At 39.1% G+C, this 16,753-nt stretch overlaps 1 protein-coding gene across 1 annotated transcript in view; it reads left to right on the top strand.

The window, feature by feature from the left end:
* SPTLC1 (serine palmitoyltransferase long chain base subunit 1) overlaps window positions 1–16,753 on the top strand; it is a 60,650-nt gene that overhangs the window by 20,126 nt on the left and 23,771 nt on the right. The window contains exon 6 of the mRNA XM_065947029.1: window positions 8,420–8,552. Within this exon, the coding sequence (XP_065803101.1) occupies window positions 8,420–8,552 (133 nt within the window). The remainder of the gene's footprint in view (window positions 1–8,419; window positions 8,553–16,753) is intronic.

Here is a 16,753-nt window from a genome sequence, read left to right on the forward strand (position 1 = left end):
TGAAGACTGAGCTCTTGTTGCATTTGCCCCAAGAGACAGTGGTGTGAGGAGACTGTCTGCCATGCATGACATTTGTGATGGGAATCATCTGGTTTGCATGGCTCTGCTCTTTATAGTTGTGCAGGAACCCAAGTCTTCCCTGTATTGTTGCTGTTGGCCTAATAAGGGCACCTTCCTTGTCTGCGTGGCTGTAGCCAAATGATGAGTATGGGGGAGCAGGAGTGCAGGGCTGCTGTACCCGTTTGGGTGGGCAGGTGGTATTGCTCATCATTCTGCTCACATTCCATTGGTGGAAACATAACCTGGATCATGTCTCCAGCAGAGGGACTGGGAAGTTGCCCTGGCTGGGCAGCCACCACTTGCCAGGAGCAAGGTGAGAACAGATTGGGGGTAAGGAGGGCAGTGGTCAACTGTATAGCCCTTTTCTTTCTGGAATGAAGATGCAGTATCATTGATTTCCTTATGTGTGGATGACCTGGGATGGATTAACTACATGTTAGGATGAGTGTGATTTCAAACACAGTGAACTCCCTAAATCAGAGTCATCAAAGAAGACCTTGGAATTTTATGGTGGCTTTTGTTAAAATGTATATTGTTCTTTGCTTCTGAAAATTTCAGAAATGTTGTGTAATTGTTCAAGTGAGTATGCTACTGGAAACAACATTCTGGTTTATGAAATGTCAGAGGGTGGGGAAAGGGGCCAGGGAAGGAAGTCTCTTTTGTCTTCTCTGCTCATTTTCATTTCTTGGTCTGTGTTTTTGTTTTTTTTTTTCTTTTTTTCACTTCTGCAGTTAAGATGTTTTTATTTAAGGGAGCACCTTTCTTTATCCCTTAGCTAGTTTAGTGGTTGAATTATTTGTATTGGAAACAGATGATGGGAGTTGGTGTCCAAGAATCCTGCAGCTGGACAGGATCTTTAAAATCTTGCATTTTTGCATCCCAGCTATTCAGAGGAGAACTAGAAAGCTCAGAGAGGTTAAGTGACTTCCTCATGGTCACACTGCTAATTAATTTCAACCCTAAAACTAGAAAACAAGTTTTCTGATTTGCAATCGTAATGGGAAGATTAAAGACTTTAAAGAGCTTAGATCAGAGCCTCCCTCTTTCTCCTAGCCTAATGCAAACATGAGTTGTTTGCCTGCATTTATTGGTAGGGTATTATTTCCTTGATAAGAATTAGAAAACTAGAAAAGGCACTTTTTGTTTTTACAGGTTTATTTGTTGTAATCTGATGAACAAGCCTTTCTTTCCATGATCTGCTTGCTGGGGTAAAGAATTTGCTTTCTTAAAAGCCTCTCTTTCTAGCAGATTTTATTTGCTCGTGTGGCCTTGACTCTTGTTCGAGAGTTATCTGAGAAGACCAATAAGAGATTTATTGTAAAGTTTAGTGAAAAAAAAGTTTTGAATCTTTAAGACCAGTTTTCCCAGAACTGTGGAAATATGTAATCGCCCAGTCAATTTTTCATTTGAATCACCTGAAATATGCATAATAGGATGCTGTGTGCTTCCAGATTTGTGTGTGGGTTGGGGGGGGGGTCTTTAATGATTTTTAGATTAATTTTTAAAATGCAATATAGTTGACAAAAAATATGTTAGTTTCAAGTGTATAGTGATTCGACGTTTGCATACATTTTGCAGTGATCACCATGATAAGTCTAGCAACCATCTGTCCCCAAAGTTATTACAATATTATTGGCCACATACCCTATGCTGTATATTACATCCCCATTGCTTATTTATTTTGAAACGGGACGTTTGTACCTCTTAATCCCCTGTACCTAATTCTCCCCATTCCTCATCCCCTTTCCCTTTGGCAGCCACATATTTCTTCTTTATGAGTCTGTTTTCATTATGGTTTGTTTGTTTTGTTTTTTCGCGTCCACATATAAGTGAGATCATATGGTGTTTGTCTTTCTCTGCCTGACTTATTTCACTTTTCATAAAACCCTGAATTAACTTTCTTGATTGAATAATTCAGTCCATGATATAAATCTCAAAAAGGTTTAAGAAGATAGTGAAGTCTTCTACCCACTGTCATTCTGCCTCCCAGAAAAGACAGCTGCTGTCAGTAGTTTCTTGTTAATTCTTCCAGAGACTTTTTTTCAGTGTGTGCAAACCACTTCCATACTTTTTCACCCGTTTTACAAAAATGATAGCATACCCTATATATGTAGTATGCTGTTCAAGTATGTTTTAAATTTAATCTCTCACATGTCTGAATGTAATAAACACATAGTTGTGTTATCAGCTCTTCTGTGAACTACTTTATTTGTCACTGTGTCTTTATTGGGCATAGTGGTAAAGAATCTGCCTGCCAGTGCAGGAGCTGCAAGAGACGTGGTTTCGATCCTGGGTCAGGAAGATCCCGTGGAGTAGGGAGTGGCAACCCATTCCAGTATTCTTGCTTGGAAAATCTCATGGACAGGGGAGCCTGGTGGGCTACAGTCCGTGGGGTCTCAAAGGGTTGGACATGTCTAAATGACAGCATATACCCACTCACACGCATTGTTCTTGTCCTGTTGTAGTTCAAGGTCCAGTCAGACTGTGGTATCTGCACAAAGATTGAGGGTTAGTTTGCCGTGTGATGGTTTTGTAATAAGACACCAAACCTACAGCCTGGAGTAACATGTGATGTTTTCTGAGTATATCGTCCTTCCTATTAACTCGCTTTGTTCCTTTTCAGCAATTACCCATGCTTGCTTATCATCTTTTTTCCTTTCTTTATATGTATATTGCATGTATTTTTACTTTTTAGTTTTTCAATAGGATATTTTCTGTTTTTCCTTATTCTGGAACCAATCACTTAAATTATTGTAATTGTATTACATTACCTTGAAATTTCAGTGTAGGTTAAGTTCAGGGAAGCTACTTGAGATCTGCTAAGGCTGTATTTTAAATCTCTAAAATACCGTCTACAGTTAAATTATTCTAAATATTTAGGGTGCATTAACCCTTTGCACTGAGCATTAAAGCAGAAGTGAAGATCCCTTTCCTTTCATTTTAGTAGCTTGTGCATTTGTGAGACTAGGGTCTCTTTCCCTGGCCCAGCAAAAGGTTGCTTGTAATTTTGTCTCTTTTCTTGGAAGGATCACTCAGGCATCTATTTTCAGTGAAGCAAATGTTGCCTATTTTAGCTCTCAACATTTCAAATAATGAATGAAAATCACTTAGTAGAAAAGTAAATTTCCTTATTAAAACATTTTCCACTTATTGTTTGGTAGTAAAATTAGGTGATACTAGATGATTAACAGAGAAAAAAGAAAATTGAGAATTGAGTTAAAATTCTTCTAGTTTCTTAGACTAAATGTTCTCTTGCCTCCTAAAGGCCCAGCAAGTTGTCTTACATAGTAAAGGACCATGTGAATCAGAGGTTTTTCCACCTTCTTATCTTACTGTTTTAATGTGTATTTTACAATCAGTCAAATGGTTTTATCAAGTTGTGGAGCCTTCCTTTTCTCTAAGGCTGATGAGGTCCCAATGCCTTTGATAATTGCTCTTACTGAACCTTTTTATTTTGTTAGTAATGCATTCAGATCTCATTTATTTGTTTATTCCTCAGGTCTGGGATCTGCCTTGCATATGTAATATACATACTGGGCTCTGTGGTCTTAACTAAATCAGAAGACAGTTACTGGTAGGGTTTTGTGTTGAGAGATAGTGACATTTAATTGTGTTTTAGAGCCAGTAGTAAAGAACTGTTCATTTGTTTATTTTGAAAATATTTTTTTCTCTGTTGTAGGATCCTGACTGCATGTTTTAGTAGGAAAAGCACTTGGTCATAAAATTCCTAGATCTGCTACTTCCTTCTACCAATCATGGGATTGTAGTTTTCTCAGTGTAGGCAGGGAATGATCTTTGTGCAACTTAGAACATTTTGGTAATAATCACATAAGATACTGTTTGTGAAAAAATACTGCATATGAAAGCATTCTGAAAAACATTCAGCACTGTTTTTGTGTTCTAGTGAGTATATATGTGATATTTGTAATTTTAAGAAAAATTGTCCGAGTCTCAGGTATTTAAAATATGTAACATAAAAATATGGAGATATAAGAGAAAATATAGTAGGTTGTTTTTAAACTGTTTTAAAGTTGGCAATTTTATGGTTTTTCCTCTGAACAACAAACTTGGCCATAATACCTCCTTTTATTCTGATAAATAGGAAATTGAACCAAGTGGCTTTAATATAAGATAGTCCTTATATTTGGATATCCAGAATTTGAATAGCTTCATTAGAAGGTAACATATCTGATATTTCCTTTTAAAAGAAGAAAACATTTTCTTTTATTCTACAAATATTAATTCAGTTGAACAAACACACAGCATACTGCTTTTTCCATGCCAAGCATTATTCTGAGTGTTTATGAGCATTAACTCTTGCAGTTCTCCTAACAATCCTTTCAGGTAGGCACACCTGTTGCCGTTTGACAGAGGAAGGACCTGAGAGGGACAGAATAGTTTTAGGCCTGTCTGGGGTTCACAGCTGGCGGTGAGGGACCCCAGATCTGAGCCCGTGTGATGACCACCATGGTCAGGCTCTGTGCTTGGTGTGGGGCATCCTGCCCCAGCCTTGCCTCCCATCTGTTATGTTCTGGTGAGGGAGCAAGTGCCATAAAGGGCAGCAAGTGCTGAGAAGACAAGGAGGTGCTGGTCACCTCCTGCCATAGCCTCTTGCGTGCCATATTGGTTCCTAGCAGTGAATTAAAGAATGCTGCATGCAAATCTAGGAATCTAATTGTTGAAATGGATCATACACACGGAAGATAGACATCCAGAGTCCAAGAACATGCCCTGACGGTTTTTTCTGTTGCTGCCTCCCACGCCCTTTTGTTGAGAATTTCTTCATTGCAGAGTAGTATCATACATAAAAAGAAGTTACACAGTTATCCTTGTTCACCTGTCACAAAACCTGCTTTGCAAGGCTGTCATCAACTAAAGCCCAGTGTTTTTAGGTAGGAGGAGAAAAGGCCTGTCTTATTTAAGCTTCCGGGACTAGACAAGAACCAGTAAATCACTGACTTATTGTAGAGAGATTCTTCTTACTACTTCATGGTAATGAGATAAAAATGGTTATGAGTATGTGTGATGAGAGTATTAACATAATTTCCTTATCAACTGAGTTGCTAACTCTAAACCCCTAAAGCAGAGCCAAGATGTGTTTGTTTTATTTATTTTTATTTGTTTTATTGCTAATCAATGAAGAGAACGATTTAGATCTACAGAATGATTTTAAATCCCTTTTTGTGGTTGGCAGAAAGTTTGTCTGTATCCACAGCATGTTTTTTCTTTTTGAAATGGAAATAATGAAAGCATTTCACTGTGACTTGGGTTGTATTTATGCTAAATTGTTGAGATTTGCCACAGCTAATTCCCAGTTTAGAGGCAGCATTGTAATTTGAAGGAGTCCTCCTACATGGGCCCTGCCCTCTCATCTGATCAGAAACGGGAGGCAGTGGAGTGGCGGGGGTCTTCCTGTAGGGAAGGTGCTCAGGGGGCACTAAGAGAGAAGAAAAGGAAGGCACACCTGAGACATGCCTGTGCTCAGCTGCATGGGGGAAACCGCTTGTCTGGTGCTTTTCTGCTTTCCTTGTTCTTGTCAGATTTTTGCCTGAAAGCTTTCCCTGGCAACATACGTTATAGAAGGGCGGGCAGGCAGGAGCAAAATCAAGTCTTTAGACTTGGTGGTGTTGCTGCCACAGGTTTGATGCTTGAAAAGCTAAGCACTCCTTTGGTACCATTTTGATCAACCGGGATGCATCCTTCTAGACCTTGTTATCATGAAATCTCATGTTTATTTAATATTGATGTATTTAAAGTATCAGTTCTATAAAAATAACTATTTGGTAATGGAAATCAAGTGATATTTCATGTATTTTTTATGTAATAGGCTATTAGGAGTGCTTCCCTAATAGCTCAGTTGGTAAAGAATCCACCTGCAATGCAGGAGACCCCGGTTCGACTCATGCGTCAGGAAGATCTGCTGGAGAAGGGATAGGCTACCCACTCCAGTATTCTTGGGCTTCCCCTGTGACTCAGCTGGTAAAGAATCTGCCTGCAGTGCAGGAGACTGGCTTCTGTCCGTGGCTCCTGGAAAAGGGAAAGGCTACCCACTCCAGTATTCTGGCCTGGAGAATTCCATGGGGTTGCAGAGAGTTGGACTCTACTGAGTGACTTTCACTTTCAGGCTATATTGGTATACTTTTAAACTTATAAATGGGCAGAAGCATGCCTAGATTTTTTTTTTAAGTAGATTATTTTTTTTATCATTGCTTGATTAGAATGGGATAAATAGTTCAGTTTCACAATTCTGTATCATCCTTTAAGAAGTCTACGAATGAAGTAGACTTTGATTTATTTTATTTTTCAGATAATGCTGCTACATTTTCTAATTTCTCACTGTGTCTCTCTTGCCATCAAATTGGGATTTAGTTTGGACTCTCTGTGTTGTGTCCTCTCTTGCTCAATTACTGGCTCCCACCCCTGCAGCCTTTAGTTCATGATGGAGGGACCTCTGCCTTTAGTCAGAAGTCACCATGGAGGTGTTGCAGTTCTGAGTGTAGAAGGGATCCAGATGCTTCAGACCAGGAGACCGAAGGCACAGCTCAGTCTTTTGTCTGCCCTGTAGACTCAGAGTTCTCCATTGAGAACTGCCAGATGCCTCTCTTAGCTGTCTCACTTTGTCAAGTGGCAGGAGCCCTGTATTTCTCCCTGACCCAGTGCTTATCAGAGTATCTTTATGTGATACTTACTAAATGTTTAATTAGCAATTGAATTAACTGAGATTGTTAGCCCTCATCTCCTTTTAAAAATGTAGTCTTTTGTGAAGTTGTATCTTTTATAATTCTCAATTTTGTCTCATTAATTATAAGGCATCGCAGTAAGATTAGCTTGCCTCTGATGTATCAGTAAGTGGGTTTACAGGGTTTAGATACTTTAGTCAAATGTTCTAAAAAGTGGTTTATTCCTATTGCTGAACTTACCCCTCCCTGGAAGGTGATGGAATCTTTATAATTAACTAGGTCCCTGTCCCTTTCCATGGAAATATTTAGTCCACTCAGAGTCTAGCTTTGTTTAGCTGGATTAAGTTGTTTCTTTTGTATCTCTCAGTCCTTCAGGTCTTTCCCCTCTCCACTTTCTCACTAGGAATGCCTCTGGTGGGGAGGGGCACACCGCAGGGAAGGCTGATGTTGAAGGGATCTCTTGGTGCGATGCTCCCACCTACGGGTCCTCGACATCTAGGCTGAAGGGAGGGTTCTGCTGGGCTGTCAACCTTCTTCACCACCCCTTACTTGAGAACATCTGGGCCCTCTGCCACTGCCTGAACTTCCGAGTTCCTCTCAGTGGACATGCCCCGGCTCTGTCTGAAAGTCTGCCTTTACTCCTCTGAGCTCCTCATCTTTCTCTTGAAACTACAAGGCTAGAGGGGGCTGTCTGCATGTTCCCTGTATCAGCTTCTGAGTTCTCCTTGCACAGGGCATGGGTAAAATGCTGATCTAGTTCTCCAGGCTTGGGTCCTGCTGTAGTTAGAAGAGCTAAAGGAAGTTGAAAAAATTTTTCCGCTCTTGGGTAATGCTTCAAGACACCTTAAAAAGTTTTCCAGTTCAAAGCCAGTCAGTATACTGTTTATTCCAGATATTGCTGGTCTTTTCATCTGAGGGCCTGGGAAGGTAAAAGGCTATGTGGAACCATGATGTAAGAGAAGGAAAAAAACAGTTTAATAGAATTTATCCCTATAATTATACCAACATTCTTCCTAAGCTGCTTCCATAAAAGGACCATATTTCTCTTTGTACTCTACATTTGAATTCACCAGTGCTCTTAAAAAGAAAACCCAGACAGAGACTCAGTCCTACAGTGTGATGGAAGGTGCCACCAATAAATGCCGACACAAACCGTCAGCAGAGTGACCTCCATAGTTGAGAAAGTCTCCCTGTCAGTGCAGAGTGTGTAGAGTTCTTTTTAACTACTTTGCTTTTTTCATTCTTTTCCTTTTAAAAGCTGGTTGACAGTTGTCTTAATGCCTGGTTTGGTCACTTCTGCTAATATGCAAAAAGGCATTAATAAATGAACACTGTACGTTGATAACACCTAGCATTGTTGATTGAGAGAAGTTAAAGCAGGCAAAGTGACAAGGACTTGAATTCTTACTGCTAGAGTAATACGAAAGCAAAACCAAGAGTCAGAGCCATCTCAGTCACACATTTATGGACAAATGAGTAGCTGACTCAGTTCACAGAGTATAGAAATAGTTTGGGCCTGGAATTATCTTAGTAGATATTGTGTAACTTATAACTAAAAACAATTACATTTGACCACAAGGTGACTATTCATAACTAAACTGCCTATGTTATTTCTTCTTTAGTCAAAGAGAAAGAATTAAAAGACCTTTTAACCGTTTAACTTTTTGCTCTTGAACTAGATGTGCACTTGGATTTAGAAGACCGCCTGGCAAAATTTATGAAGACAGAAGAAGCCATAATATACTCATATGGATTTGCCACTATAGCTAGTGCTATTCCTGCTTACTCTAAGAGAGGGGACATTGTGTTTGTGTAAGTAACCTTTACCTACATTTCTCATCAAAATTCCTTTGGAAATAATGTTGGCCTTTCTAGAGAATGCCTCTGTTAGAGATCATTTACCTAAAATATTGATTTTTTTTTTTTTTTTAACGTTGAGAAGGTCAAACTTCTGCAGGAAGGTGCCAGCCCTCTGCCTTCCCTATGCAGCTCCTGACAGCATGGTGTCCTTGTGAGTTAAGAAAGTCCCCAACTAGGGGCTAGATTTTTAATAAAGCATAGTTACAACTACAATGTCATCCAGTATTGCTTTGTACAAGTACCACCCCATAAATTCTGTTTTGAGTTTAAAGTTCAGAAAAAGCTTACAGTTAACAGTTGAACTTGTATGCTTCCGTTGTCAAATAATAAATACTATATTGTCCTTTTGGTTTAGTTGGGAAACCTAGTCTAAATTCACTTTCAAGTCTTATGCCTGGTGTCTTAGAATTTAAATTTCTAGTACATCTTTAGACAACTTAATTATTTCCTTGTACATAATTTTAAATATTCCACCTGAAATCTAGGTAGGAACACTGGAGGTAAAAATGATATTTAGTAAATGGTTTAATGAATTGTTTTTTGATAAATTCATTAGGCATAGGCAATATGCCCGGGGTTTTATTTTCTTTCTTCTGTAGTAAACCATGATAATGCTTTGCCTACAGATCTCAGAGCAATGGTTGTTGATATACTTAAGTCTTTCCTTGTTACTTTATCTTTCTGTTACTTTATGTACCCTTTTCTAATGAAATGCTTTATGTTGATATATTGTGGCTTTACATACACCTGTAAGAAATGTAGAGATTTTCTGGGCCTTTTACCTAGTCTTCCCCAAAGGTCACCTCTTGCAAAACTGTAATACAGTTTCAAACTGGAATGTAGACACTGATAAAGTCAAGATAATCCCTTGTGTTGTCACACCTGTGTCCCTCATACCCTGCTTTCTGTTTAACTCCTGGCAGCCACTACTCTCTTCTCCCATTTCTGTAATTTCATCATTTCAAGACTGCTGTACTAAATTGCTGATTACTTACTAAATGTAATCATATAGTAAGTAATATTTGAGGATTGCCTTTTTTCATTTTGAATGAATTTTCCAGAGATTCTCCAGAATTATTGTGTAAAACAGGAGTTTGTTCCTTTTGATTGCTGAGCCACATTCCATGGTACGGATACACCAAAGTTTGTTGAACCATTCACTTCTTAAGGACATCAGAGTTGTTTTTAGTTTGGGGCTATTACAAGTAAAGATGCAATAAATATTCATGTACAGGTTTTTCTGTGAGCTTAAGTTTTTATTTCTTTGGAATATAGATGAAACAGTACAGCTGCTGGTCATGCAGTGTTACACATTTCATTTTTTAAGAAATTGCCAAACTTTTCAGAGTGGCTATATTATTTCACATTTCTGTCAGCAGTATATAAGTGATCTAGTTTCTCCGACATCCTCAGCAGCATTTGGTGTTGTCACTATTTTTTGTTTTAACCATTCTATAGGTGTATAAAGATATCTCATTGTGGTTTTAGTTTATATTTCCCTGATGACTAGCCATACTTAACTGTTTTTAGACTTTGTTAGTCTTGGTATTGGAGAAGGAAACGACAGCCCACTCCAGTATTCTTCCCTGGAGAATCCTGTGAACAGAGGAGCCTGGTGGGCTGCTATCTATGGGGTCGCACAGAGTCGGGCACAACTGAAGCAGCTTAGTATGCATGCGTGCATTGGAGAAGGAAATGGCAACCCACTCCAGTGTTCTTGCCTGGAGAATCCCAGGGATGGAGGAACTTGGTGGGCTGCTGTCCATGGGGTCTCACAAAGTCGGACACAACTGAAGCGACGTAGCAGCAGCAGCAGCAGTCTTGGCATCAGAATAACACTTTATGAGGTCAGTTTGAAAGTGTTCTCTCCTCTTCTAGTATTTTCTGGAGAAATTCTGTAAACATTTGTTAGAATTCTCCAGTAAAAACAGCTGAGCCTGGAGTTTTTTTGTTTTGTTTTGTTTTAGAAGTATTTTAACTATGAATTTGATTTCCTTAGTACTTATAAGACTATTTAAAAATTGAGTGAGATGAGGTAGTTAGTGTTTTTCAAGTAATTGGTCCATTTCTTCTGAATAATCAAATTTGTATGTATAGCATACTTTGTGGTATTCCTTTTTATCCTTCTAATGTGGTATTCCTTTATTGTCCTTTGAATGTCTGGAAGCCCATTTCCTTCCTGATTGGTAATTTCTGTCTATTCTCTTTTTTGTCATTTTTGCTAGAGATTTATCAATTCTATTGATCTTTTTTTTTAAAAAATCAACTCTGTTTCATAGATTTTTGCTACAGTGTATTTTTGTTTTCATTTCTGCTGATTTCTGGTGTATTTCTTATCTCCTAATTTTCAGTTTATCTTGCTCTTTCTAGGTTCTTGAGGAGAGAAGTTCAGTGACTAATTTGAGGCTTTCTTTTTTTCTAATGTGTTCAGTTCAGTTCAGTTCAGTCGCTGAGTCTTGTCCAACTCTTTGCGACCCCATGAATCGCAGCACACCAGGCCTCCCTGTCCTTTACCAACTCCCAGAGTTTACTCAAACTCATGTCCATCGAGTCAGTGATGCCATCTAGCCATCTCATCCTCTGTTGTCCCCTTCTCCTCCTGCCCCCAATCCCTCCCAGCATCAGGGTCTTTTCCAATGAGTCAACTCTTCGCATGAGGTGGCCAAAGTATTGGAGTTTCAGCTTCAGCATCAGTCCTTCCAATGAACACCCAGGACTGATCTCCTTTAGGATGGACTGGTTGGATCTCCTTGCAGTCCAAGGAACTCTCAAGAGTCTTCTCCAACACCACAGTTCAAAAGCATCAATTTTTCGGCGCTCAGCTTTCTTCGCAGTCCAACTCTCACATCCATACATGACCACTGGAAAAATCATAGCCTTGACTAGACAGACCTTTGTTGGCAAAGTAATGTCTCTGCTTTTTAATATGCTGTTTAGGTTGATCATAACTTTCCTTCCGAGGAGTAAGCGTCTTTTAATTTCAAGACTGCCATAACCATCTGCAGTGATATTGGAGCCCCCAAAAATAGTCTGTCACTGTTTCCACTGTTTCCCCATCTGTTTCCCATGAAGTGATGGGAGCAGATGCCATTATCTTAGTTTTCTGAATGTTGATCATTAAGCCAATTTTTTCACTCTCCTCTTTCACTTTCATCGAGAGGCTTTTTAGTTCCTCTTCACTGTCTGCCATAAGGGTGGTGTCATCTGCATATCTGAGGTTCTTGATATTTCTCCTGGCAATCTTGATTCCAGCTTCTGCTTCATCCAGCCCAGCATTTCTCATGATGTACTCTGCATATAAGTTAAATAAGCAGGGTGACAATTTACAGCCTTGATGTACTCCTTTCCCCAATTGGAACCAGTTTGTTGTTCCATGTCCAGTTCTAACTGTTGCTTCCTGACCTGCATACAAGTTTCTCAAGAGGCAGGTCAAGTGATCTGGTATGCCCATCTCCTTCAGAATTTTCCACAGTTTATTGTGATCCACACAGTCAAAGGCTTTGGCATAGTCAGTAAAGCAGAAATAGATGTTTTTCTGGAACTCTATTCCTTTTTCGATAATCTAGTGGATATTGGCACTATGATCTCTGGTTCCTCTGCCTTTTCTAAAACCAGCTTGAACATCTGGAAGTTCACGGTTCATGTATTGCTGAAGCTTGGCTTGGAGAATTTTGAGCATTACTTTACCAGCGTATGAGATGAGTGCAATTATGCAGTAGTTTGAGCATTCTTTGGGATTGTTTTTCTTTGGGATTAGAATGAAAACTGACCTTTTCCAGTCCTGTGGCCACTGCTGAGTTTTCAAATTTGCTGGCATATTGAATGCAGCACTTTCACAGCATCATCCTTCAGGATTTGAAATAGCTCAACTGGAATTCCATCACCTCCACTAGCTTTGTTCATAGTGATGCTTTCTAAGGCTCACTTGACTTCACATTCCAGGATGTCTGGCTCTAGGTAAGTGATCATACCATCGTGATTATCTGGGTCGTGAAGATCTTTTTTGTACAGTTCTTCTGTGTATTCTTGCCACCTCTTCTTAATATCTTCTGCTTCTGTTAGGTCCATACCATTTCTGTCCTTTATCGAACCCATTTTTGCATGAAATGGTCCCTTGATATCTCTGATTTTCTTGAAGAGATCTCTAGTCTTTCCCATTCTGTTGTTTTCCTCTGTTTCTTTGCACTGATCCCTGAGGAAGGGTTTCTTATCTCTTCTGGCTATTCTTTGGAATTCTGCATTCAAATGGGAGTATCTTTCCTTTTCTCCTTTGCTTTTCGCTTCTCTTCTTTTCACAGCTATTTGTAAGGCCTCCTCAGACAACCATTTTGCCTTTTTGCATTTCTTTTCCATGGGGATGGTCTTGATCCCTGTCTCCTGTACAGTGTCACGAACCTCCGTCCATAGTTCATCAGGCACTCTGTCTATCAGATCTAATCCCTTGAGTCTATTTCTCACTTCCACTGTATAGTCACAAGGGATTTGATTTAGGTCATACATGAATGGTCTAGTGGTTTTCCCTACTTTCTTCAATTTAAGTCTGAATTTGGCAATATGGAGTTCATGATCTGAGCCACAGTCAGCTCCCGGTCTTATTTTTGCTGACTGTATAGAGCTTCTCCATCTTTGGCTGCAAAGAATATAATCAGTCTGATTTCAGTGTTGACCATCTGGTGATGTCCATGTGTAGAGTCTTCTCTTGTGCTGTTGGAAGAGGGTGTTTGCTATGACCAGTGCGTTCTTTTGGCAAAATTCTATTAGCCTTTGCCCTGCTTCATTCCGAACTCCAAGGCCAAATTTGCCTGTTACTCCAGGTGTTTCTTGACTTCCTACTTTTGCATTCCAGTCTCCTATAATGAAAAGGACATCTTTTTTGGGTGTTAGTTCTTAAAGGTCTTGTAGGTCTTCATAGAACCGTTCAACTTCAGCTTCTGCAGCGTTACTAGTTGGGGCATAGGCTTAGATTACTGTGATACTGAATGGTTTGCCTTGGAAATCAACAGAGATCATTCTGTCATTTTTGAGACTGCATCCAAGTACTGCATTTTGGACTCTTGTGACCATGATGGCTACTCCATTTCTTCTAAGGGATTCCTGCCCACAGTAGTAGATATAATGGTCATCTGAGTTAAATTCACACATTCCATTCCATTTTAGTTCGCTGATTCCTAGAATGTCGACATTCATTCTTGCCATCTTCTATTTAACCACTTCCAATTTGCCTTGATTGGTTGACCTAATATTCCAGGTTCCTATGCAATATTGCTCTTTACAGCATCGAACCTTGCTTCTATCACCAGTTACATCTAATTCACATTCTACTGTGTTAGTGTTATGAATTGACCTCATCACTGCTGTAGTTGTATTCCATGAATTTGATGTCTTTATTTTCATTTTCATGTAGTTCCTTGTATTTTCTTTTCCTTAATACTCTCTTTGACCCATAGGTTATGCAGAAGTGTGTTGTTTAGTGTCCAAACCTTTGGAAAGTGTAAATTTGTTAGTTTTGTCGCCTGTGATGTGGTCTCTCTTGGAATATGTTCCATAGTCACTTTAAAAAAGAATGTTCTGGCAAATAGAAAAGCCTGTATGAGGACCACAGTGAGAACGCATCACTCCATGATAGGACACATGATTAATTTCCTTCCTTATGCATTTCAGTTTTTCATATGATAGTATTAAGTGATGAAATGTTACACTGATTATTATTTGTTAAAAGTCAATGATATGCAAATTAAAACCAAAAGAAACCACAAAACATTTATTTGCCTCTTCTACCTTACAATCAATCCACTCAGAGAGAGAGTGGTAGTTTTACATGTCAACTTCTTAAGATATATTTCTACATATCATAGTTTTAGTAAAACAAAAATAATTTCCATATGAAATTTTACTTAACTTTGGAAGAAAATTATTTTTCACCATCATCATTAAATGTGCTGTGCTATGCTTAGCTGCTTAGTTGTGTCTGATTCTTTGTGACCCCATGGGCTGTAGCCTGCCAGTCTCCTCTGTCCCTGTGGATTCTCCAGGCAAGAATACTGGAGTGGGTTGCCACTCTCTCTTCCAGGGGATCTTTTCAACCCAGGGATTGAACCCAGGTTTCCCGCATCACAGGTGGATTCTTTACCATCTGAGTTGCCAGGGAAGCCTTGTCATTAAATAGGAAAACAATATTCTGCTGAATGGAGTGTTCTGTAAATGACAATTAAATCTTCCTGATGGGTGTTATTGAGTTCTTCTGTATCCTTGCTGATTTTCTGTTTGGAAGTTCTATCAAACTACTACTACTATGGTTCTGTCAAACTGTTGCTGTGGTTTGTCTATTTCTTCCTTCATTTTTATCAGTTTTTGTTTCTTACCTTTTATAAGCTCTGTTATTTGGTACATATTTAGGATGAGTTTTCTTGACTAATTAATCCTTTTTATTATTATATAATGGCTCAGCAGTTAGTTAGAACTGGACATGGAACAACAAACTGGTTCCAAATAGGGAAAGGTGTATGTCAAGGCTGTATATTGTCACCCTACTTATTTAACTTATAGGCAGACTACATCATGAGAAATGCTGGGCTGGATGAAGCAGAAGCTGGAATCAAGATTGCCAGGAGAAATATCAATAACCTCAGATATACAGATGACACTACCCTTATGGCAGAAAGTGAAGAGGAACTAAAGAGCCTCTTGATGAAAGTGAAAGAGGAGAGCGAAAAGTTGGTTTAAAACTCAGCATTCAGAAAACTAAGATCATGGCATCTGGTCCCATCACTTCATGACACATAGTTGGGGAGACAGTAGAAACAGTGACAGACTTTATTTTTGGGGGTTCCAAGATTTCACTGCAGATGGTGACTGCAGCCATGAAATTAAAAGAGACTTACTCCTTGGAAGAAAAGTTATGACCAACCTAGACAGCATATTAAAAAGCAGAGACATTGCTTTGCCAACAAAGGTCCGTCTAGTCAAGGCTATGGTTTTTTCAGTGGTCATGTATTGACGTGAGAGTTGGACTATAAAGAAAGCTAACACTGAAGAATTAATGCTTTTGAACTGTGGTGTTGGAGAAGACTCTTGAGAGTCCTTTGGACTGCAAGAGATCCAACCAGTGCATCCTAAAGGAGATCAGTCCTGGGTGTTCATTGGAAGGACTGATGCTGAAGCTGAAACTCCAATACTTTGGCCACCTGATGCAAAGAACTGACTCATTAGAAAAGACCCTGATGCTGGGAAAGATTGAAGGCGGGAGGAGAAGTGGAGGACAGAGGATGAAATGGTTGGATGGCATCACCGACTCAGTGAACATGAGTTTGAGTAAACTCTGGGAGTTGGTGATGGACAGGGAGGCCTGGTGTGCTGCAGTCCATGGGGTCGCTGAGAGTCGGACACGACTAAGCAACTGACTAAACTGAATGCCTTTCTCTGTCTCTGATAATTTTTTTTGTTCCAGGGTCGTCTTTATCAGTTAATAACACAGGCACTCTTCGTTCCCTTTTGAATGTTTGTGGGGTACATTTATTGTATGTAATAGATACGTTCACTGCCTGTATTATTGTATATACATACATACATATTCCCTTACTACCTACCTATCTCATTACATCTGAAGGCATTTTCTCTTATAGGCAGTATGTGTAATCCTCTCTGCCAGTCTCTGTCTTTAAATTGTATATCTAAGCCATTTACACTTAATGTAATCATTGGTATATGAGAGCTTGCTGTTTGATTGCTAAGTTGTGTCACCTCTGCAGCCCCATGGACTGCAGCATGCCTAGCTTCCACGTCCTTCCCTGTCTCATGGAGTTTGCTCAGATTAATGTCCGTTGAATTGGCAATGCTATCTAATTATGTGAGAGCTTAGATCTGCCAATTTTTATTTTTCATTTCTTACTTGTTCTGTTTGTTTTTCTGTTTCTTTTTCCTGCCTTTCTCAGGGTTAATTGAATGTCTTTGGGAGTTCCATTTTTATTTATCTTGTTTATATAATACAATCACTTATATCTTTTTTTATAATACAGTTGTTTTAAGTATTTCTCATATATACCTTGAGAACCACAGATAGTGTTATAATTTTTACTTTAACCATCCAAAAATAATTTCAAAAGCTCATGAGAAGAAAAGCCTACTGTGTTTGTTCATACTTTTTACTTTGTCCT

This window comes from Muntiacus reevesi, chromosome 10, assembly GCF_963930625.1.
Source record: "Muntiacus reevesi chromosome 10, mMunRee1.1, whole genome shotgun sequence".
NCBI lineage: Eukaryota > Metazoa > Chordata > Mammalia > Artiodactyla > Cervidae > Muntiacus > Muntiacus reevesi.